This window comes from Amphibalanus amphitrite, unplaced genomic scaffold (genome assembly GCF_019059575.1).
Source record: "Amphibalanus amphitrite isolate SeventyFive unplaced genomic scaffold, NRLGWU_Aamphi_draft 000074F_arrow, whole genome shotgun sequence".
Classification (NCBI taxonomy): domain Eukaryota; kingdom Metazoa; phylum Arthropoda; class Thecostraca; order Balanomorpha; family Balanidae; genus Amphibalanus; species Amphibalanus amphitrite.
Genome location: NW_024881570.1, coordinates 552,472 through 577,349, shown reverse-complemented (window position 1 = coordinate 577,349; position 24,878 = coordinate 552,472). Strand labels below are relative to the sequence as shown.

Genomic DNA, 24,878 nt, shown 5'->3' with positions numbered 1-24,878 from the left:
GCAGTCCCCTAAGGTTTTTTGCAAATAATTCAAGTAAAAAGCGGCCGATCGCGACAAAACTACAGTACCCTCGCATTAATCAATGTTTCACCTGTCCCTGAAAAGTTCATGACCCTGACCCAAAGGACCTTTGACCTGTGACCTACTTTCCGAGACCATGTTTGGCCGGAATCGAGATTCGGCGTATGTTGGCTCGCATTAGCCGCGCGCGTTTGCAAGTTTTTCGTGGCTGCAAACGTTCAACATGTGATATGATGTTGCTCCCATGCATTAGGGTGGATGTCAAGGTCACCTGAAGGTCAGGTCAGGTCTTTGACCTTTGGTGACCTCGGTTCACTTTTTCGAGTTTAACATGATTCTTGGCTAGTTTTTTTTTTTTTAGCTGAATTCGAATTTAGCAACCATTTGGACATTTATTAAGTAATTTTGGTGCCTTCGTAACATGTTACGAAGCTTTCAGAGGCGGTTGACACGTAGGTACTACGAATACCCGTCACGACCCCTAGGCTGGTTGACCTGACCTGGCCTAAACGCTTAATGACATCATCTCTGATCAAAACCAGCACGATATTCGTGATAAGCACCTCGAAAAACCTCTTATCAGCCACAGCTTACGACGTTTTAACAGGTCCCGATTTTCCCGACTTTTGAGTCATTGACCTGACCTGGAAGGTCAAGTGTCAACCGATGACCTAGGACCTTTAAATTGGGTATCATCAGCTTCCTCTCGTGACGGGCAACACACTCGTTCTTTTTTGCGAAACTCTAGCTCGATCAGGGGCCAAACGCGAGGGGGTCGTACCCCCCCCCCTTGTGCTGTCGAAGGACGCAAAATGGCCTGTGCCGGCGAGCGTTAAACACAGGCATCACGCGTGGTGTTATGTTTTAGAGTGCACTGACGCATGCACCCGCGTCGAGCACCTGCGCCCTCGGATAGCGGACAAGTGAATCGGCCGGAGGGCGACCACACTTTGTCCGGGTCGGAACAACGTCGCTGAATCAACATTCAGTCTAGGTTAGCGGTAGCGTAGATAGCTAATCACGTAGTATCCTGGTTAGAAATGATATGGTGCCCTTTTCGACAATTTCTTCACGGGTGGCGATTCATCCCTCCCCATGTCTCCGCCGTGACGCGTACACTGCACAGTGGCACTCTAACTTGGGGCCGCGGTGACCCTCACACCTGCGTCACTAGCCCCACATCCTTCGCTGGTATCGCGCTATCATGCGCAGCTGGCGGTGGGCCGGCCGATACCGGGCCGTATCGCCGCCGATAGCGCGCGAGCTCGGCCCGCGCGCCGCGGCGCGCCGCAGGAGCGCGCGATGAGCGCTGCGGCTCGCCATGACCGCCGCCGAGCGCCGCTGGACGCCGCTGGTGCGTCCGCTGGTGATTCTGCTGGTGCTGGTGACGGTGGTGGGAGACGCGGGTCCGCTGAGAGGGACACCACCCGGTGAGTACGGTAACATCCCCCCCCCCTCCTCCACCGGCCCCAGTACCGACAAGTGCTGAATGGGAGGTCACCACAGATACCGCAGGTCACAAGCATATCAATCTGTATTTGATGCCTGTATTTGTTTGTATAACATGACTCGTGGTACCTATCATCTGGCTATTATGCAGGAACTCTAATACATTGTCATAATTATCCTAATAAAAACAGTTATGTAATAATCATTAAAAAAAGCCTCTGACTGCTTAGCACCGTTCAAATTGTCTGGAAATGCCAATAATTTTCTTCCTAAGATATTCCAGTTGATAAATGGCGGGACAAGCAACTTTTAATATTGTGCAAAGTGCACTTATTGCCACTTCAATAGGCATAACAATCTTAATGAGCTGAAACTTATCGTCCCTGTGCAGTCATCGGTTCATCCAGCCATTTTATAACACTAACAAAAGCATTAAATACTCAAATGTCTTAAACCGACAGCTCTGGAGTGACATGGTAGGGTAGTCGCGTCGACGTTTCACCCGTCAGGCATCTTATATAACCGTTAGTTTCTGTACATGAATGTAACTTGGCGTAATGTTCAACCATTGAGCCATTCGTTGGATGTAAGCAAATAGCAATGGTAGGTATGTTTGAGCATCGTTAGTAATATTATCGTGATGAAAAATGACCCTATGCTCATGATATAATATGATGAAGTTGAACTGAAATAAGACCAAAAAATAATGATTTTTTTGGTCTTATTTCAATTCAACTTCATCATATTATATCATGAGCATAAGGTCATTTTTCATTACAATAACATTAGCCATTCGGCCTAAAACTGGAATAAAGAAAATAATGAGACACTGACGCACATTTGAAAGAAAATGCAGATACCTGTATTAAAATTAAACCAATCAGTTGTAGGGTATCACGTTTTACCTGATAGCAAAAGCTGATCTGAATGGAACTGCACCTGATAACCACCGTCTTCGGAATGTTTGCGAGCTATGGATGACCCAGGGATGACATGTTTTCAGTTCTCGTCACGCTGGAGCTAGCTGGTGATGTTGCGGAGCAGAGTACTGTGTTTCCAAGCTCCTCGGCCGAGACCACGTCACCGACCCTCCGGACGTCGCCACCGACTGCCGTTCCGACCCCGACCCCGACTGCCGTTCCGACCCCGACCCCGACTCCCGGCGGAATCTGTGCGGACCCGCACGCTCACCGAGATCAGGACGGCGTCTGTTCCTGCAACTCAGGCTACCTGGTGACAAGGGACGATGAAAGCTTTCCCAACAACACCTGTCGAAGAAGCTCTGGAGGTAAATCGGTGCCTACTGCCTTTTCCATTCCATCATTCGTCGTTTTTTATTTTTTATTTGCGCCTGGTGCGTACCCTTCAATTTTTAGTTTTCTATGTTCATCATTTTTAGAAAATACACAAATCGTGAATGGTGTACCTAAAATTGGTATAAAAGGGGCATAGCTGGGAGACTGGGTCATGGGCTCGGGCCAGCGGCGGAGGCACATGCTGGTTCTGCTAACACTTTAACTAGGGCACCAGGGACCGCTGCGACGCGTGCTGGGCCTCGTTTCATAAAGCGACTCCGTACCTTACGCCGGTTTTTGGACTTGTATTGTAAGCACAGGTGAAGCGATAAATTTATTTCCCCTTCTGCCTTCTGTTCTTGCTTACAAGATAAATCAATTCAATGATTTAAACTATCGTCATCGCTTCAGATGCACTTGCAATACAAGACCAAAAACCGGCGTAAGTTACGGACTCGCTTTATAAAACGAGGCCCTGGTTACCTAATGAGACGTACCCGTATCGGAGACACCCTTGCTATGGCGTCGGACTTCTCTGCAGGAATTTGACTCTAAGTGACTATAGACGTGACGTCAACGTGAGCCGTCTTATTTGATCATGATCCTTTAGTTCATGTCATCGTTTGATCATCATTGAATAGCATTCATCTGCTCATCATATTCAGTGTTTCTGAAAATAATAGCTCCTCATTACAAATCACTCCGAGATATGGGCTACGACGGTTTTTTTATTCAGGCCTCCCTCCGACGGGCACTTATTTCCCATTTACAGGAGGGCTCCTCCTCTTCCTCACCCCGTTGTTTCCCCCCTCCCCCCCAGGCTTTATGACAAGGACTCGTCACTTGCAGGGTACTTGGGGTCAAGATGCAGCGACATTTCCGATTGCAACTACGCCATCCAGCACGTGGCGTGTGACGATACCTGTCAGTGCATCAAACCATACGTGGGCTTCAACGGCGAGACGACGTGCTTGTAAGTTCGAAAAAGCTGCTTAGCCTACTCATAAATAGAGTGTGCTTGATTTTTTTTTGTAGAAATGATCTTATTTGCTAATAGAAGGCAAATAAAAGTTATATATTTATTAACGATCGTTAGTCGAAAATCATGTTTTGGGATGTAATCATAAAATCGAACTTATACATAGAGGAAATAGAGTAAATGGTTTAAACAATATATCACACAGAATAAGAGCTGAACGGCAAACACCATAGGCATAACCACTCGCTCTCTTCCCGACAGTACATAGGTGCGGGAACCGGGGGGGGGGGGCGTGGGGGCACTTTGCCCCCACAACCCTGGGGCCGTGGGGGCGGTGCCCCCACAACTTTGAGACGGAATGCCGCACTTTTTCCCCAATGTTTTCTTTTTTGTTGAAAAAGCAAAATGATGAAAAAATAAGTGGCCTAAAACCAATGAGAAAACAAGATGATCTGTATTATGGTGCGACCCCCAGTCTGAAAGTAGTTCCCGCGCCCCTTCGACAGTGATAACGCCATGGGCTGGGGCGTCGCAATCAAGACTGCCGGCATTACCGTCCTGGTGCTGGCTGTGGGCTTCTTCATCGCCTTCGGGGTCAAAGGATGCACCAGATCCGTGAGGTATTTACATTGAAGCAGCTTATCCCACCGTATCTGAGTAAACGTATCTTTATATCATTCTTTCAGCGTATCTTTATATGATTTTAACCCGCGCCGGGACGGTGCTCCAAGACTTCCGCGCCGGGACGGTGATCCGAGACTTCCGCGCCGGGCCGGGGGGGGGGTGTCTGAACACCCCCACCCCCTTCTAACTCGGCTCCTGGGCCACGTAGCGACACGCGGTAAGCGGCAATCGAAAGAACGTCCAAAACAAAGACGAAAGCACTTCGGTCATTAGGTCAAAGGTCAGGTCACCAGAGGTCACCAAAGGTAAATGGTAAAAAAAGGTCACCAGCTGGCTATTTCAACATTTTGGAAACTGCCAACAGCTAACTCGGGAGCCGAAAGAGCTACAACGCCACAGAAAAGCGCATTCGATAGCCCTTTTACAGACCTTTCTGAGTAATGTTCTCAGATTTGACCTCAGGTCAACGGTTTAGCCTCCAGAGGGCAAAAACTCCAAAAATAGCCGTTTTTACGAAGTGTTTTTTCGGCAATAGCTTTTGACTCCGAACAGCCATGACATTACTTTTGCCAGCATCGTGTTCTTCTCGTCGCGACACATCGAATGAACTATAATTTGCCCTTGCAAGGCCAACTTGAAAAGTTGACCTCAAGTCAAGATCATGACCTGACCGGAAATTGTCATGTTGCATATCAGTCGATCTGCATCGTCAAGCCGAAGACATCTATAAAGGTGTTTTCATCGCGCTGGCATGTCTCTATCAGAAGTTATTAGCGAAAAACTGTTAGATACTATTCGTGACCTGAGATGACTTCTGGGGCATAACGAAGGGTCACAGGTGCCATTTCCGGTTCAGTGTGTCAATTTTACCTTCATCCCGATGTTTGAGAGTGTCTATAATGACGTTCGCGCAAAAGAGACGCTTTTCAGTTTTCTCCCATTGACCAATAAAGGTTAGGCCGCAAAATTGACCTGACCATAGGCTACCGATATCGAAATTCCGAGATATACTAACACGGAACAAAAATGATAGACGAACGCGTTTCGGCTAAATCACCGTCATCAGCGTCTAAAAGGAGAACAAGAGGCACACATCGAGCAAATATCACAGTTCAATCGTTTTGATTTTTACATACACTTTTAAACAAGCATGTGACAATGTGGTTACATTTCCTTTGACAAAGAGAAAATATCCTAAAAGAATCCTAAGAGAATAGCCACATTGTACAGTTTACACAGGTGTTGCACAATTCATATGTGGATGTTTAAAATGCCAAACAACGCCGCTGCTTTTGCCCACTTCATGAAACCAACCCTGACATTAATGGTATCACTCGTAGCAATAAACGCCGCTTCAGTAGCTTTTCTGTTGTCGCGATTACTACATGACGTGAGTACCTTTGCCCCGTCCCAGTATGGGAGATGGTTTGAGTTCTGAGCATGTAGAACAAACGCACTGTGTTGCATGTTATTTCGTAGGTCACGTCTGTGCTCTTTTAATCTCGTTCCAATACCCCTTCCCGTCTCCCCTCGGGGAGACATCGGGGAGACGGGAAATACATCGGGGAGACGGGAAGGGGTATTGGAACGAGATTAAAAGAGCACAGACGTGACCTACGAAATAACATGCAACACAGTGCGTTTGTTCTACATGCTCAGAACTCAAACCATCTCCCATACTGGGACGGGGCAAAGGTACTCACGTCATGTAGTAATCGCGACAACAGAAAAGCTACTGAAGCGGCGTTTATTGCTACGAGTGATACCATTAATGTCAGGGTTGGTTTCATGAAGTGGGCAAAAGCAGCGGCGTTGTTTGGCATTTTAAACATCCACATATGAATTGTGCAACACCTGTGTAAACTGTACAATGTGGCTATTCTCTTAGGATTCTTTTAGGATATTTTCTCTTTGTCAAAGGAAATGTAACCACATTGTCACATGCTTGTTTAAAAGTGTATGTAAAAATCAAAACGATTGAACTGTGATATTTGCTCGATGTGTGCCTCTTGTTCTCCTTTTAGACGCTGATGACGGTGATTTAGCCGAAACGCGTTCGTCTATCATTTTTGTTCCGTGTTATTATACTTGTCTCAACTGAAATACAATTCCGAGATATACGTTTTATAGATACTATTACTCTCATCAAAACTGCAAAAGTTTCAAGGCCATCGTTTTGTCGGTGTAGCTATGACGAGCATTCTAATTGTTTCTGAGGTGAGGTGACTCGGCATGACCTGGTGACCTGACCTTGAACGACCTGGGTCTGTAATTTTCACATGTGCGGAAAAGATGCACGAACAGGTGAGCTAAAAACGGCGCCGCAGAGCGCCTCCGCTTTTGAAATATCTGAGAACAAACCCAGGGGGGGGGGGGTGTTCAACCACTCCCCCCCCCCCGCCCGGCGCGGGTTATTAAACAAAATGCTTTAAAACGTTTTAAGCTGAGCTTTTGCACACCACGAACTATCAAGTATCAAAAGATCGTTAAGAAGTAAGCACAGTGACTGAAGAATTTGGTATCGTTAATTTTTGTTTAATGTTGTTGGTTTTCTTGACTCAATTTGGGACCGCACACGAAGTGATGACATACCTTTCCCACACTTCCCCGTGTCGTTGAAGATGTCAAATGCCCAGTCCGGCGAGGTTTTTTCTTTTACATAGTTGCTTTAGTGTGGTCAGTTCAATTTCTTGTATAAGAGGTGCATTTAATGTTGATAATTCATCGTTATCGTTATAATTCTATACCCGTTTCATTATTAGTGACGAGTGCTCCGGCAGGCGGCGCATGGGTCGCCGGGTGCCCTGGCTGCGGCGCAACAGCGACATCAGCTTCAACTCGGCCGACTTTTTCGTGGGCGGCCTGAGCCAGGCGATCCTGGACCGGCCGCCCTCGTACGCCGAGGAGGACGTCGACAAGCCGCCGGCTTACGAGGACCTCTTCCCAGAGGTCAGCGCGGGTCTCCTCGGTGGGCGCGGGTAGTTGGCGATGAGCAGCTGTTGGTATTAGGAACAAGACACGAGGACCATGTATTGTTATGTATTGTTTGGTCATACCTTTAAGTCCAACTCATGATGACAAGGGAGCACTTGAATGCTATAAGCGTAACTCTTGAGGTATAAACAATAAACATGCTTTTATATGTTCCAACGGTATAATTCATGTGCATTTAAATGTTATTTCGCAAATCGACGGGTAATTACGAGCGAGCCAGCGCAGCGAGCGAAGTGAGTCTTTTCAATATAACGGAAAAATCTCAGTATGAGCTGCCCGGCCCGGCCCGGCCTGTAACGCTTTTGAGAGGCTTATATCTCAGCAACCGCTGGACCGATTGGCCTGCGGTCTTTTTTGCTGGGTAGCCCCATTCCTTCTACCCCGTAATTGACTACTTTTGATACATCTCAGTGACCGTCGTGGCACGTGCCACGTGAAAAGTCAAGGGTGTTCAAGCTGTTTTGCAAAAGAAGTGATTTTGAGAGGCCCATATCTCAGCAGCCGCTTGGGCGATTGTCTTGCGGTAATTTTTGTAGGGTAGCTGCATCCCTTCTACCAAAGGTCGGATATTCTTGATCTATGTGAGGGACCCCACTGCACGTGCAAAATGCAAAAAGAAGAGGTGCAAAATTTGTTCCCATTTCAATAACTCGGTAATTACTGGGGCGATTTCGCTGAAACTTGGCATACAGGCAGGCACCCACCAGGCAATGCATTCCCATGTGTTGCGGTTAGGGTGCTACTGCACGTGCGCACGTGCAGGGGGCGCTCCCAGATCTCGAGAACGGCTGGGCCGATTGCGCTCAAATTTGGTACACGGTTGGGGACTAGTTAGTAGGGTGCCGTGCAAAAGTCAGTTTGGACCCCTTTTGCACGTGCGCACGTGCAGAATGCCGCTTCCAGATCTCAGGAACGGCTGGGCCGATTGCGTTCAAATTTGGCACACCGCTAGCGACCGGTTAGAAGGGTGCTTTGCACAAGCCCGTTGGAAGTACCCACTACCCTCTCGCCCTTCCGCACGTGCAGGGCTCACTATCTCGCTCGCTCGTTCTTCGCCCAAAAGGCGTTTTACTGGTAATAATAACAGCTGATCTTTCGATTGAAGAATTGGGCTGAATGACGGTGTCCTTGCAGGTTTCAGTATCTGTTACCATGCTCTGTTGGCTGCACGCAGGACGGTGTGGATAATGCGGCGTTCTCCCCGGACTCCCCGTCGGGATCCCAGCCGCCGCCGCAGCGGCACCACCACCATCACCAGCCCCCGCAGCGGCAGCCGGCTGCAGCCGCGGCGGCCGCTGACCTGTCGGCCGGGTCGGCCGTGTCCCAGCCCGTGGTGGTGGTGCGCGGTCACCGCAGAGGTCTGTCGGGACCGGCCGCCATCCACCTCGGCACCGCCGACCAGACCGAGAGGGTCACTGCCGAACAGGCTAGCCAGGTCATTGCGGAACAGACTGGCCAGGTCACTGCGGAACATAATAACCAGGTCACTGAGGAACGTACGGGGCAGGTCACTGCGGAACTAGGTGGTCAGGCCACTGCGGAACAGACTGGTCAGGTCACTGTGGAACAAAACGGTCAGGCTGCTGCGGAACAAACTGTGGAACTAAATAGTCAGGCTGTTGCGGAACAAAGCGATCAGAATGTGACTGAGGAACAAAACCAAAAGACCCCCGTAGATGAAGGCGGCGAAATGGCTTCCGCTGAAGACGGAGTTCAGCACCCGACTGAAAAAGACCGCGGTCAGAAGCTCGCCGAGGAAACAGCCAGTGCAGTGACCTCCGAGCGTGATATGGTTCCTGCTGACCCGAGTACGACAGCAGACGGCGAACGGAGCGACACGGCGTCCACCGAGCAGACTGTCTCGACTGCGTCTGAGCAGACCAGCGCCGTGCCTACCGCACAGGCCAGCGGAGTGGCCTCTGGACAGTGTAACGATACCCGCACCAGCACCACGACATCCGACCAGGCCGATGTCATCACGAGCAGCAGCGAGAAATCACCCATCAGCCACTCCCCGCGGCCGGGAGCCGATGGGGCGCCGCGGCTCACGGCGCCGGAGACGAACTCTCGCCGCCAGACGAGCGGCTCTGACGGGCCGGGCGCGCCGCCGACGGACCGTGACCTGCCTGTCGAGCCGACAGAGGTCTGGGAGGACGTCCAGCTGTGATGAGACGGCGCTGGACCTCACTGGGTACGTGACATACCGCCGGGCGCGGGTAGGCGCCGGGCTGAGCGGGGGTCTGATAGAGGCCGGCGCCGCACTTATGGCGGTGGCGTGTCAAGCCAGATGGTTTTAGATGCGTGGGTTTAATAATCTGTTCCGGGAAGTGCCTGTTGACGTCATGATAGTGTTAGTTTGTCCTCGGGGAAATTAGTGGAGTCTAGTTGGTTTAGTTGTAGGACGCTACTCATGGCATGATATATTTTATCAGACAATCGGCAATGCAGGTATTTCCCCACTGTCAAGGCAGCGATCGCAGCGATTATCATCCAACGGCTTGCCGAATCGTATTCTGTTTTTCATGTTCAACAACACCCACAGACCACTGAAGAGTCTGTATAACCTACAGCGAAGCATCTAGCATATAAGTGAAAGCTTTTTATTAGTTTATATATATATATATATATATATATATATATATATATATATATATATATATATATATATATATATATATATATATATATATATATATACATCGACTACTTTCAAGTAAGGAAGTATATGACCATTAGGTATACCATGCAGTGCTATAAAGCCAGGATTGATTTGGCGATTTGCTGTGCTCGAATGAAAGAGAAATTCCTATTGCCGAAGTAAACTCCGCATTTCTTTTAAAAGTATCCACAGATAAGGCAAGGTACAGGCAAGGACTTTTATCGTTGTTAATTGGTAATTGCCTCAGAGTTTCCAATTTTGAACACATTTTTTTAAGGTAATTGCTTAGAGCTGACTCATGAACATATGCAATATCATATAACTAGGCGATATATTATATAGTTTTGTTAGCGCAGGTTGTTTGAAAATTGACAAACACTATTCGTTAGAATTATTTTTTGACAAACACTATTCGTTAATTGAAAAACAACCGAAACAGTCTTCGGTTGGGGTGTTCAGCATAGTTGGCCGCGATACGGGGCTCGGGAGGGCGTTCTTACACCAAATAATATTGAGATGTTCCGAAATGATAACGCAAGGTAGGTAGGGGGTACAGATAGCTACTATATCGACACGCGGCCGTAATGCATGCGCTGAGCCACGTTCATATAAGAAATGTCTCTACATCTGGTTGATGATAGTATTTGTGTATATGTATGAATGCACAAATGTTGTGTTATGTGCCACTACACTCACCGTATTGTGTCTGTAAATATCAAATGATCGAGAAGTGTCATATGACTCAGGAAATACACATCACATACTGGTTTTGATTTTCTTTTGATGACAAATTATGATATACATATGATTGCGTCACACTATGTGATAAATAATTGGCAATCCTCGACCGTGGAGTGGTCCGAATTAAACCCAGACTCATCTGCATTTTTCTGCTGTTACTCCCTCCAACTGGCGCTTTTCACCAATTGCTGGAGTGAGCATTCTCTATTATTTTAGGTTACAATATCAAGGGCCTGCATCACTCCTAGTGGCTAAGGTAGGTCTGGCAGCGCGGAGGACAGACGGCGCTGGAAATCGAACGCGGCTCCTCCCTTGCCCCGAACCAACGCCTTACCAACCGCGCCACTAGAACCGCGCTATTTCTAATTTTGTGATCGTTGCCGCTCGCCACTCGATTATAGAACTTTATTCAATGTGCATACAACAAACCACTACTACGCAAATATGTAATGAGCTACAGCACGCAGGAGCTTCCTTTGATGTCGACTTGGACCCCGTTTGTCACTGGCATTATCGCGTGACGACTTACTGGCTGAGCGAGCGCGGCACCAGCTGTCGATCGCGGCTGATTGACACGTCAATTCGAGACAGCTGCACGGCATGACATCTCAGCTGCCGACAGATTATCCTTCTCGAACTCCGACTCCTCCTCGACGAGCTCTGCGCGACTCGGAGAACCTGCCGGTCGTCGAATACCCGCACCGTTTCCGAACGGTGTCTCGGCCGACGCATCGGTCCCGACGGCCGCATCATTTTACGTCGTCGATCCGATGATAGGTACGCGCGGTCAGCCCATGGCCGGCCGGCGGAGCGTATCAGCGTGTCGGCGCGGCGGGGGCGGCGCGCGGGCTCGATAGCAGAGGGTAGCCGGTCGGCGGCGCGGCGCTGCGTCGGCGCACGGCGCACCCGTCGGTGGTCCCGGTCCGTCCCGGTCAGCCGGGTCAGCTGAAGGTTAGTCACCTAGTGCCGACGCCGGCGGCTGCGGTCACTGCACGCCGTGCCGCCGACCGGGCCGGACGACACGGCCACCATGGGGGACGGCAACGAGCAGCAGAACGCCGGGTGAGTGGTACATACATACGACATACCATGGTGGAGGCTACTGAGTACTGGGGTAGGTGATGATATGGCGGTAGGTGACGTGAAGTGGTCAGGTGAGAAGTAGCAGCGCCTCGGATGAGAGACATTGGTGGGTTAGGTGAGATGCAGTCGCATTTGCATTGAGAGCAAGCATTTACAGTTGCCTGTACAGACTTTTGAAAGTGCCGCGCATCGGTGTGTCAGATCCAGCGAGCCCAGCCGAAGGCACCCTGCTGGGTGCCTTCGTCAGTGACAATATCGAGGTACTATTACACTAATAAGTCTGTCAAAATCTTTTACACCTTAAAAGTAAACATGACCTGGACATTTCTCAACCATTCTGTGACCCTTTCTTCGCCTCATATGACCTTTGAGATATCTTGCACACGCAAGCGAAATAGGTATCTTTTGATAATAAGAAAATAGAGATAAGTAATACGCCTCCAATTGGCGCCTCCAAATTGTATTTTCTCCTTTTAACCATTGATGAAGAGGCCACTAAATTGGCCTGAACCTATATAACCGATATGGAAAATCTTAGATCACGTATGCAATGCATGCCTACACCATGCCACTCCATCAATCGCTGAAAGTTGCACTTCGATCGTTTAGTCCGTCAAGCTAGGGCGAGCTGTGCTTTTCATTTCAATGAAGGTTACATGATGAATTGACCGTTAATGACAAAAAATTGAAATTTTTTGATTTGTGAAAAGATTAAGTGTCTTCTTCATGCACCAAACATGGTGTCGTTGCCCCACGTTTTTAATTTGTTTTTTTGATATATATTTTTAATGATTTTTAAAGATTGTTTTTTTTTTTTTTTACAAAAGTCACGGATATCCGTATCATTACCTGTGAGCCATCCTAACACTCCCAGGCACCTTGCGAACGAATAGAAGACTGGACTGGACACATGCCAACAGACAACTGCACGCACTGATGACTGCCAATTGGTGGCGGGCCTAGCAGACGCTTACGACCGGAGCCGGGTGTCGTGACGCGGCCACTCGATTTTCGGTGACGTCGGACGTCTGGCCGCCGCGGTCCATCGATTCCTCACGTCACGTAAATCTCATCTAATAAACGCCACCACTGCACCGAAATTTAAAGAACCAACGGCGCATCGGGCACGCTTATAGACGTCGTTAGGCTTCCGTATGATCCATTCTATAGAAAGCAATACAATCCAAAGGGCTATTGGAGTGTATTTTGATGCGGCGTAAGTTATCGATAGGTATGTCCATTGTCCAATGTCTAATATATATTAACACATGGTTTCCCGTGTGTAAATGGTTTTAACGCACGACGTGGATGGATTGGAGCACGAGTGTGTTAATGCACGAGTGAAACGAGTGCATTAACGCACGAGTGCTCCATTCCATCCACGAGTGCGTTAAAACCATTTATGCACGGAAACCATGTGTTAAACTAATTGACATGCTTAACGGTGCGAATTTAAATCAAAATTAAACCTAGCCCATGCCACTAAAAGGGCCTTTTATGGGAATTCTAAGAATAAAGTCAATGACCCTTCCGAAAAACTTCAGTCGAGAAAGTCATCACTGCACGCGCGTGCACCAATTTAAATTGGTGCACGGCTACCTTCGAATTAACGCACGGTTAATCTCCAGTGAACGCACCGTAAAGTATGTATTAATGTTCAATATCCAATCTTTGCAAACCGAGGCGTGCTTAATTTTTGGTACACGATCGTATTGCAATTATCTGCGATATTAATTGCCATCGAATCACTTAAGTCGCCATGTGGCATGCTCATTATTTCCTAGGTAATGGTTCTTTCCTTAGGGCAACTCTGATTGCAATTTTCTATCACCTAATAAATAAAGCAATGAATTACATTGTACTTACACATCGATCTCACGGTGTCCTTCGATTGCAAATATCCGAAATGCTGAATAACACACAGCATAATTACGAACGAGTGAGCGCAGCGAGCGAAGCGAGTCTTTTCAATATAACGGAAAAATATCAGTACCAGTAAAACGCCTTTTGGGCGAAGAACGAGCGAGCGAGATAGTGAGCCCTGCACGTGCGGAAAGACGAAAGGGTACTTCCAACGGGCTTGTGCAAAGCACCCTTCTAACCGGTCGCTAGCGGTGTGCCAAATTTGAACGCAATCGGCCCAGCCGTTCCTGAGATCTGGAAGCGGCATTCTGCACGTGCACACGTGCAAACGGGGTCCAAACTGACTTTTGCACGGCACCCTACTAACTGGTCCCCAACCATGTACCAAATTTGAGCGCAATAGGCCCAGCCGTTCTCGAGATCTGGGAGCGCCCCCTGCACGTGCGCACGTGCAGTAGCACCCTAACCGCAACACATGGGAATGCATTGCCTGGTGGGTGCCTACCTGTATGCCAAGTTTCAGCAAAATCGCCCCAGTAATTACCGAGTTATTGAAATGGGAACAAATTTGGCACCTCTTATTGTTGTATTTTGCACGTGCACTGGGGGTCACTCACATAGATCAAGAGTATCCGACCTTTGGTAGAAGGGATGCAGCTACCCTACAGAAATTACTGCAAGACAATCGCCCAAGCGGCTGCTGAGATATGGGCCTCTCAAAATCACTACTTTTGCAAAACAAATTGAACACCCTTGACTTTTCACGTGGCACGTGCCACGACGGTCACTGAGATGTATCAAAAGTAGTCAATTACGGGGTAGAAGGGATGCCCGGCTACCCAGCAAAAAAGACCGCAGGCCAATCGGTCCAGCGGTTACTGAGATATAAGCCTCTCAAAAGCGTTACAGGCCGGGCCGAGCCGGGCCGGGCCGGGCCGCTCATACTGAGATTTTTCCGTTATTACGAGCGAGCGAGCGCAGCGAGCGAAGTGAATCTTTTCAACGGAAAAATCTCAGTATGAGCCGCTCATACTGAGATTTTTCCGTTATTACGAGCGAGCGAGCGCAGCGAGCGAAGTGAGTCTTTTCAACGGAAAAATCTCAGTATGAGCGGCCCGGCCCGGCCTGTAACGCTTTTGAGAGGCTTATATCTCAGCAACCGCTGGACCGATTGGCCTGCGGTCTTTTTTGTTTGGTAGCCCCATCCCTTCTACCCCGTAATTGACTACTTTTGATACATATCAGTGACCGTCGTGGCACGTGCCACGTGAAAAGTCAAGGGTGTTCAAGCTGTTTTGCAAAAGTAGTGATTTTGAGAGGCTCATATCTCAGCAGCCGCTTGGGCGATTGAATTGCGGTAATTTTTGTAGGGTTGCAGCATCCCTTCTAGTGGTGTCAATTTCAGAAAACGTATGTCCAAAGTCCGCCCAATGTCTAATGCTTACGTCGATTGTCCGTCCGAAAATGTCCAAGCCAGCCATTTGTCCAAAGATGTCCGACACCTACGCAATATTTTACACTCAACACTGTTATTTAATTTGCTTTTCATGTACCCTTACAAGCTCAAAAGAAGTGTTAATCATATCGAAAGCTGAACTTTTTTAGCCAATCAGTGTTAAACACGACTACTTTTTAAAAATGTTGAGGTGTAGCAAGCGATTGTCCAAAGTTGTCCAAAGCCTGCTGCCATTGTCCAACCGAATTCCGAATTGGACATTGGACAAAATCGGAATTCCGAAGATTTAAGTTCCGATTGACACCACTAATCCCTTCTACCCAAAATAGGATACCCTCGATGCATGTGGGTCACCCCCAGTGCACGTGCAAAATACAACAATAAGAGGTGCCAAATTTGTTCCCATTTCAATAACTCGGTAATTACTGGGGCGATTTCGCTGAAACTTGGCCTACAGGTAGGCACCCACCAGGCAATGCATTCCCATGTGTTGCGGTTAGGGTGCTACTGCACGTGCGCACGTGCAGGGGGCGTTTCCAGATCTCGAGAACGGCTGGGCCGATTGCGCTCGAATTTGGTACACGGTTGGGGACCAGTTAGTAGGGTGCCGTGCAAAAGTCAGTTTGATCCCCGGTTGCACGTGCGCACGTGCAGAATGCCGCTTCCAGATATCTGGCAACGGCTGGGCCGATTGCGTTCAAATTTGGCACACCGCTAGCGACCGGTTAGAAGGGTGCTTTGCGCAAGCCCGTTGGAAGTACCCTCTCGCCCTTACGCACGTGCAGGGCTCACTATCTCGCTCGCTCGTTCTTCGCCCAAAAGGCGTTTTAATGGTTAAAGCATAGATAACATGAACTACCATAGTTCATGCTACCATAGTTCATGTACATAGGTAGTTCATGTTATCTATGGTTAAAGTAATGGAAGAACAACGTATGATATTCTCCTCATAATCTTACGACACATTATCGTAATCACAAGAAACACATCGCATAGCGAAATGCGAATGGGCTGAAACACATTTGTCAGACACACACAGACACTGAAACACATTTGTCTTGTATAGCAATACTTTGTGCGTGCAAGAAATGGCTATGGTGCACCACAGAAGCGCTGAGTAAGGGGAGACACGAATACATTTTAACTGCTCAGGTACGAGAAGCCAGGCCAAAATATTCTCTCGTGGACACGTTTTACTGCAGCTTACTGCGCCCACAGCACACTCATTCTACTCTCAGGAGAACGGTCACTCGTTGCGCCGTTGCGGGACTTCCGTTTTGACGTCCCACTGCGCCAACACACCGCGGGCTGAAATAGAACCCATCTGTCAGTCATGACCACAGCGTCATGACTTTCGCAAAGCTCCAGAACCGGCTTTGAATAGTACAGTAGCGGACGAGGCACGGCTACGCTGCCCATTTGTCTCCATATGTCGGATCACTGATCGAGTTTGTGGCATCTCAGAGTCGTTTCCTCATCGCGTCATGCTCGATAATCGTGTATGTCAACCGCTGAGTCAAGTTCCGTTCCCCGACCTTTCGTGGCCGGTGTGATATTGCGTCAGCGGAAGGACGAACTGCTGCAACACAGGTGTGACGTCATCACACCGGCCACGCCTCCTGTTAGGCCATGGTCCGATTAGTCGATGTTCAGTCGGCCCACGTCGATGGCGAACTTCAAAGGGCAGCCGTGCACCATCTGTTGCCTTCCCCATGCGACTGTACCAGTCACAAATGAACGAGGGAGCACAAAACCAATTTGTTTGCTGCTAAAGCGAGTTTATTGGTTATAATTGCTCTTTGAACAGATATTACAAAAGAGAAGCACATTATGCAATTTTGATATTACCTAAATCTGTCCTTTTTGTGCCCCGAAAGCATTCCTATCATATCTTATCGAGTCTTTCATATCACGTCATATCATATTTTAATCACGTTTTAATCATATTTTAATCACGTCATATCATATCTTGCCCTATCTCTGCCCCTTCCTCCTCTCTCTCTCTCTCTCTCTCTCTCTCTCTCTCTCTCTCTCTCTCTCTCTCTCTCTCTCTTCCTCCCTCCCTCCTTTTCGCTCTCTCGCTCTCGCTCTCTCTCTCTCTCTCTCTCTCTCTCTCTCTCTCTCTCTCTCTCTCTCTCTCTCTCTCTCTCTCTCTCTCTCTCTCTCTCTTACTCTCTATCTCTCTCCTTCCCTCCCTCTTCCTCCTCTGCGCGTGAGGCGTACGGGAGCAAGATGCAGAGCAGGCTCATAGACCTCTCTCTGGTTATTCACGCGTGCATGGATCGAACACCGGTGGGGGAGACACCAGGACCCTCAGTAAACAGGGGTGGAAGCAGGGAATCAGTGGACAGGGGCTGGAGCGGCAGCGGGCGACCGGCGACAGTCGGCGCGGCGGCGGTAGTGGGGCGATGACCGTCGGCTGCGGCGGGGGCGGGGGCGGGGGCGGGGGCGGCCGAACGAAGACCAGGCGGCGGCAGCTGGGGAGGGGTGCGCCGGGCCGAGGCGGAACGAAAGCGACAGTCAGTGTGCGTGTTAACATCGATCGGCTGAGTCCGAACTCGGTCAGTGGTGCTGCGGTTTGCAGGCCGACGCGGCGCGGTCACCACGGCCGCCGGGTGCAGACTGGTGCAGTGGCCAGTGACCGGCGCTGACCGGTGACCGGTGACCCCGGTCCCGCCAGGTCACCTGACACGGGTGTGCTGTCACCGTGACTGTGCCGTCCGTGACAGGCGGCAGGGCGTCACGACATTCCAGAGACCGGGTCGGCCGGCAGGTCGTGTCTGTCGGTCGTTATGCCGGTACCGCAGAGGTCAGCAGGGGCTCCGTATCACCGGACCGGGCTGGGGCTCCGATGGCCCCGTGTGATAGCAGCCAATGGCATGCAATTTGCCGCGTCGGCTCATCACTTTTGTACATATGATACCGGCTGGCGTATATAAAGGTCACCGCTTTCGTTTCATCATTTCGGCACCCCTTTCATCATGCTATGGAATTGGTTAGTTGCGGGTAAGTAATGGGCGTATTCCTAGCCAGGGAACATTTGCTTGTTTATGTACATAGCTTATGACATTTGTATAAGTTATATATGAGGAACCTGACGTTGCACTGCCCATGTAAATGGGCCTAGTCAATGTATCAAAAGACCAACTATTAATCACGGAAATGGCAAAGTGGAGACATCGGTGCTGATTGATGCTCCTCCGTATGCAACAAGTGTCGAGAAAAGCCGTTACGCTACGAATGAAAGGGAAGGAATTTCCCCGGCACCGGACTTTGCACCGCCAATTTTACCGCCAGACCATAAGTCACCCTATATTAGACGGAAATAGATTTGCTGTCAGACGGCAGAGCAGCCGTGTAGATCCAGACAAATGTCATACGCGTGTGTGCCGTACGGATTATTATTTCTCTAAATCAATTATGCGAAGTGCGTAATAAATTTATTCATTAAACGTGATCGTAAAATGTACTTTGACCTGTGTAATTTGCAGTTCCAATTCATACATAAAGAGAAAAATACTTCTTCAGGAATAGCATGAAAAAAAGACAATGTCCGCTTTAGATGTGAATCGATATGATAACGTGACCGCAAAAACTTGCTCATGCTAGCGTAAGTTTAACACTGTCTTATGCTCAAATTAGTCCGATCATGCCCCAAACTTTGTCCATATATTACAACCTTCTTTGGAAGCTGTTTCCGAGAGGCAGACATATATCTCATCTCCGTCACAAGCACGAGTGACTGATATGGAAGCTTATTCTTGGGGAAATGGCTGATATCAGCCCTCATGTAACATTTCTCAGATACTTTCTCAGAAGATCTGAAAACTAACAGAAACAGTGGTTCTGTTATTAAATGTTAATGGTGCTAGCGTTTAACCCTATTAGTGGCAGGGGGGGGGGGGGTTATTTTTATCCACCCCTCAGGTTTTTCGGGAATATCTCCGAAACCGCTGAAGCTACGATGCTGAAATTTTCTGACTTTTCCTAAAACTAAATTGGGCACATTCCCTAAAAATTTCAAGTTCATAACTTTACCAGGGGCGGCTCCAGAGCACTGGGAATTGGGGAGTCCTATTCGTGAAGCGAGTCGGGGGGGGGGCTGTTTACGACCCCCCTTGATATCTCGAGATCTAACGGGCCGATTTTCAAAATTCAAACGGCATTCGATTTCGCTCAACGAGATCTACATTTCTAAAAAAAAATTAAAAATGTCAATAGGGGGCAGAGGGGGGTAAAAACGGGCAAATTGCAGATACATTTTATACTGTTTATCACGGCCAGGTTTCTGAACCAATCTTAACGCAACTTTTGCCGATCGATAGAGAATAAACCAGGAATTCACATGGGTCCTAAAAATATGCATTTTCAAAAATCATAGGTGGATACAGATCATTGAGATTGGGGGTACACAAAAAGTATAGTAAATAAGGTTTTTGTAGGTACTGTTTCTAAAAAGGGTGGCAATGGTCTTGTTATGTTACAATTTTCTTATGAGAGAACGACTAAAATTGTATTGGTCATGCATAGGCGGTGTCAGGGCACCTATGTTGGGAGGTAAAAAATAACCCCCCTTTTTGGACGCCTGGATCCGCCTGTTATAGCAAAAATGTGTCAAAAGAGGATGCACAATAACTTTGTATATGTTATCACATGATACCTTTCATTCACTGTTCGTAAAACTGGTGCAGCATCGTGATCTTCGCCGCCCCCCCTGCCACTAATAGGGGTAGCCAGGAGCCTGCCACTAATAGGGTTAAATGATCTATTTGTCTGACAGCTGTTTTTTACCAGCGCGCGGAAAAAAACGATTCAGAAGCCATACGACAGACATTAGACAGCGCATTTCTTTGTCACAACACTGAGTAATGAATAATTCATTGAATGCATAAGCCAAGCCAATGTATACACATTGCCCAAAGTATGTAAACAGTCAACAGTTCGTAACAAGGCAGTTCGTTCTTTCTGATTTTCATCCATTTATTGTTGTTTGTTTCTTGCCATGGAATAAATGTAATAAGGCTATTGACAATACTTTTTTAGGCTCGTTCTTGCACCGTTCTGGCATTTCTGGCCTTCACTGGACAGTAAAATGACGTCCTTCCACCACCCTAAAAGAAAGAGAAACTTAAACTTTTTGAGTCCACCTTACCATCTTATCCTCTATTAACCCTCGCCGGCCGAGGGGGGGGGGGCGGGTGCCGCCCCCCCCCATAGGGTTTTTTCGCGATAGCTCCGAACACGCTGGCGATAGAGAGCTGAGACTTGGCATACCTGACCTTTGATCCAAGCCGCATCTTTTGACACCAACCGCATTTTTGGGTCAGGTCAGGTCACTGACCTATGACGTCATAAGTGAACCTCTGCACGGTCTTCAGATGTCGCAACTTCGCAACGCCCTCACTGCCAGAGGAGATGTCACAGGGAAATGAAACTTGCAGGATCTAGTATCCATTATGAGTCCCACAACTTGTATATCTCGGATTTTTCCTAAAGGTCATATGAGGTCAGGTCATTTTCGTGACCTCACCATTTTAAGTCAATGGGGAAAAATGAAAACTGCTATTCTGGCGCCGGGAACGATTTCCAACTATCTCAAGCACACGGAATCGTGATTTTATGCACTCCTTGCAAGGTTAGATGCGTCACTTTTGCAATGTTGACCTTGCGTGACGTCATTTATGACGTCATCAAGGTCATATTAGTTTTTCGTCAATAACTCTTGATCAAATTGAGCTAGCGAGTCGGGAAAGGCACCAATGGACTCAGGAAGACCTGCCGAATCGAATGATATGCGACATGACCCCTTTCGACCAACTTCGTGACCTGGGGGTGCTGACCTGACCTTGACCTGAGGTCAACACCCCAAGTTGACCTAACCCGGACAAAAAGTATATCATTCGACGCGCCTGAGCGAGACGAACACGATGCTACCAAAATCGGCGCTCTGCGGCCGTTTTTTGCGAAGTTATTCACCAAAAACTGAACCGTACCTTGGGGCACTTGACCTGACCTCAGAGGTCACCGGTTGACCTAGGACCTTAAAATCGGGTACCAATCTCTGCGTCTCGTAACGGCGCACACGCTCGTTTTTTCCGCGACGCGCTAGCTCCACCAGGGGCGAAACGGCGAGGGGGGGTCGTACCCGCCCCCCCCCCCCCTCGGCCGGCGCGTATGCAGAAAACCAATAGGTCCGGCGAGGGTTAATCCCTTCTGTAACTTTCATCGAATATCGGCTGTTTTTTTTCTGACTGGAGCCACTGACGTCCATCACACGTGTTTTGATGCGGGTGTAAGCGACTGCGATCACCAGGGAAGGGGAGCATTGCGTGCGGGCTATCTACTCAAGTAGCGTGTTTTCCAACGTGCTCGGCGGGCGAGCCGCCCTCCTGACCAGCACTCTGTGTGTTCCTGTCTCCCGCAGCGATGAGGAGACCACCATCGCCCGGCTGAACCCGCACGTGCGGGAGATGACCTCCGACATCCTGTACCACCTGGCTCTCGGCTCCGGCTCGCACGACCTGCACGCCATGTTCGGCGACGTCAAGGTGATCTGTGGGACCGCATCCATCGACCACACGGCGCGCCGCCGCGCTAGCAGCGCAAGGAGACGGGAGACGGGACATCGTCACGTGGCGCCCGGAGAACCGGGACGTAACAGCTGTTGGATGGCCTGTGTTAGCTTTTGCCACCCATCCAACTTTGAACTTAACCGCTCTGAAATATGCTACTAAAAGTTTTTGAACCATCCTGTTGTCTGCATTTTCATTTATCTTCAAACAAAGCAAAGCATTAAAGCTTTTAAAACTAAATGTTTTCTTTCAACTAACTTTAAAACAAATTCTATTTGCCAAGCAAAAATAGCTGTTTCATTTAGCTGAAAGCTTGAACATCTGTACAGCTACTACTTATGAAAGCATTCCAATTTACTTGTGTCGTCAGTTCGTCTGCATGGGCGGCACTCCGCGACGGATGGAGCAGTTTGCGCACTTTATCATGAAGGAGATCGGCTACCAGCTGCCCACCGGCGCCCAGCTGCTCGACATCTCGCTACACTCGTACAGATACTCCATGTTCAAAGTCGGACCGGTGCTCTCAGTCAGCGTAAGCGGCAGCGATCGCGTGGGCTGAGCTAAATGGGGGAAACGGTGTGCTCTTTGTTGTCTAATTTTATCTCGCAAGTTCCTTTGTAGATGAACTGAATAGAGTCCGTTTTCTAAACGTCATACGAAGATCTCTGAATAATCACGTTACTAATTTCCGTAAAAGGTTTCTAAATTTAGAATTGAAACGAAGCAACAATTATCGCGGAACTTTATTTAATCGCTCAAGTTATTTGTCACAGATGTTTCGTTTAACTTTCTGAAAAACACATGTTTATCAGCCGAAAACTGGCGCTCGAAAAACCGCGGCATGACGGGTTACTTATATCGCCGGCAGCATGGTATGGGCATGCCGTCTGTGGGCATCCTACTACACGAGATGATCAAGCTGATGTACCACGCCCGGGTGAAGAACCCCACGTTCTTCCGTCTGGGCACGTGCGGCGGCATCGGCATCGACGGCGGCAACCTGGTCATCACGGAGAGCGCCGTCGACGGCCTGATGAACCCCTACCTGGAGCAGGTGCGGCTTAGCGGTCGTGCCAATCGCTCTGACTTGCGGGCTGTAGGCAGGCATAGCATCGCTTGGTCATCCCTTCGTGATAATGGACGTTGACAAAATGAAAAAGCATGTACGCGGGAACGCCCGAGGTTGGTGATTCGGCTGAGAATGTCTTTACGCTTCTTACGTAGTGTGTATGCTAGTGTACGAGTATGACCGACAAGTGCGTTCACCAGGCAATCCTGGGAGAGATCCAGAAGCGTCCTGGTCTCCTGGACCCCGAGCTGGCTGCCGAACTGAAGGCACTTTCCACCCCTGAAGACCCGTGGCAGATCTACTCAGGGAAGACGATGTGCACAACAGATTTCTACGAAGGTAACACGGATCTCGTTCTAGTATTGTGTTGCGTCTTGCAACCTACTTATCTTGTAATTGAACGGCTCCGTTTGAGCGGGAAACTTGCATGCGCTTGAGAAAACATGAAAGATGTCGTGCTATTTATGGTGCGATTGTGTTATAATGCATCTACAATTGATCACGCCCAGGTCAGGGCCGGCTGGACGGCGCCTTCTGCGACTACACTGAGGAGGACAAGTTTGACTTTCTGCGTAAGATCCACGCCGAGGGCATCATCAACATGGAGATGGAGTCTCTGATGTTCGCCGCGCTGTGTCACCACGCCGGCATCCGCGGAGCCGTCATCTGCGTCACCCTGCTCAACAGGATGAAGGGCGATCAGGTGAGGATGCTGACCGCCTTACTTCAATCTGGTATATGTTAATTCAATGCCTTTGGTATGATGACTATTGACTAACCTTGACTAGCTCGGTTCTGACGCTAATCGGTCGCGGTTTTCAGGTGACTGCCGAGAAGTCCCAGCAGATGGAGTGGCAAGAATACCCTCAGCGGCTGGTGGCGCGCTACATTCGCCAGCAGCTGGAGGCGGCCGATGGGGTCGGCTCGGGGGCCGGCGGTCTGATCCGCTCGCTCTCACAGCTGCACCTGACCAGACAGACGTCTGAGCAGTTCGCCAGCTCCGAGTAGGAGCCGTGCCGCCGAACAGCCGCACAGCGCCGCCGAACTCAGTGTCACCCTCGACCGGACCGCCACCGCTGTCGCCGTCCGTCGCTTCAGCTGCAGCACTGAATTCAGTTACCGATATTCCGAGCAGCGAGCAGTAGCTGTCGCTATAACCACGCGCCATATAACCTCCCGCCAGTGTACTGCACCTGTGATCTCAGTGGCGATATACGGCCAAGTCTATAACGCGGGGCCAGAGAAAACCTATAAGGCATTCCATAAGAATCCAATCTGTGATCGGTTGGGATCGGGTCGTTCCTCGAAATGAGCTTCTTAGTGTAAGGTATAGATAGGTCGGTTAGACCAGATGACTGCCATCTTACTAGTCTGATGATCTCGATAAATTTCCGTGTAATTCTAGTCATGTGATCTGTTATTGTTTTGCTTGTTTTGTGTTTGAGCCTATACGTAAACTCTATTCAGCTTTAGCGCACAATAGACCTGCCCATTCGGTAGGGTAGCAATCGTTTTATCTCATTCAGGAATATGAATCGTTGATATACAACTAACTATAAGCACACTTCGTGCGAGGTCGTTAGTGAAAACACGGGTGACATGGCGGAGACCAGGAAGGGCTGGTTGTTGTATTGTTGTGACCTAAAGCTGGATTGGTGTGAGTGCTTGTTGTCATGCTGACATCCACTCTGTCTTCTTGTGGTGACTTCTGAAGCGGGTTGGTTGAAAGGTCAAGTGTCGAAACAGCTCAGCGAATGAAATAATTGGACGCACTGTGTGTGTCAAAATGAATTGTTCGCATTCCAATCAAAACTAAGTCTATTTTGCTATCTCGATGCTTAGCTAGTGAGTGCTTGAGTAAGAAACTGGTGGACTGTATCTATCCAGGTTAGTGAGCCATTAAACATCCAAGCAAAGTGGCGCAGATCCTCAGAGTTGGTATACGGCAGATCAATAAATCAAAAGCTCGTTGCTTTGCAAGTGCACAAGAGTAGACAGTTTTGCCATGTGTAGCTTCACTGCTGTAGACCAATGGCCATCAAAAATATAATAAACATGCCTCAGCCAACGCTA

General features: G+C 48.8%; 1 protein-coding gene across 3 annotated transcripts; it reads left to right on the top strand.

The window, feature by feature from the left end:
- The first annotated feature begins 1,298 nt into the window (after window positions 1–1,298).
- On the top strand, window positions 1,299–24,878 carry LOC122379287 (uridine phosphorylase 1-like). 3 transcript variants are annotated; one of them, XM_043361339.1, is made up of 7 exons: window positions 1,299–1,451; window positions 2,474–2,758; window positions 3,615–3,738; window positions 4,251–4,364; window positions 7,149–7,317; window positions 8,537–9,553; window positions 21,589–21,703. In XM_043361339.1, the coding sequence occupies exons 1-6, from the start codon at window positions 1,343–1,345 to the stop codon at window positions 9,527–9,529; spliced, it is 1,794 nt and encodes a 597-aa protein (XP_043217274.1). In that variant the 5' UTR covers window positions 1,299–1,342; the 3' UTR covers window positions 9,530–9,553; window positions 21,589–21,703. The 3 variants fall into 3 exon arrangements, with proteins under 3 accessions (XP_043217274.1, XP_043217275.1, XP_043217276.1); XM_043361340.1 differs by lacking the exons at window positions 1,299–1,451; window positions 2,474–2,758; window positions 3,615–3,738; window positions 4,251–4,364; window positions 7,149–7,317 and adding exons at window positions 22,107–22,268; window positions 22,605–22,790; window positions 23,006–23,144; window positions 23,315–23,508; window positions 23,628–24,878 and having other exon boundaries at window positions 8,578–9,553; window positions 21,589–21,712; XM_043361341.1 differs by lacking the exons at window positions 1,299–1,451; window positions 2,474–2,758; window positions 3,615–3,738; ... (1 more) ...; window positions 7,149–7,317; window positions 8,537–9,553 and adding exons at window positions 11,650–11,824; window positions 22,107–22,268; window positions 22,605–22,790; ... (1 more) ...; window positions 23,315–23,508; window positions 23,628–24,878 and having other exon boundaries at window positions 21,589–21,712.

Coding starts and splice junctions, on each gene's coding strand:
- LOC122379287 (XM_043361339.1), top strand. CDS start 1,343: ATGACCGCCGCCGAGCGCCGCTGGACGCCGCTGGTGCGTCCGCTGGTG. Junction 3,739..4,250: donor AACGGCGAGACGACGTGCTT/GTAAGTTCGAAA, acceptor CCCCTTCGACAG/TGATAACGCCATGGGCTGGG. Junction 7,318..8,536: donor ACGAGGACCTCTTCCCAGAG/GTCAGCGCGGGT, acceptor GGCTGCACGCAG/GACGGTGTGGATAATGCGGC.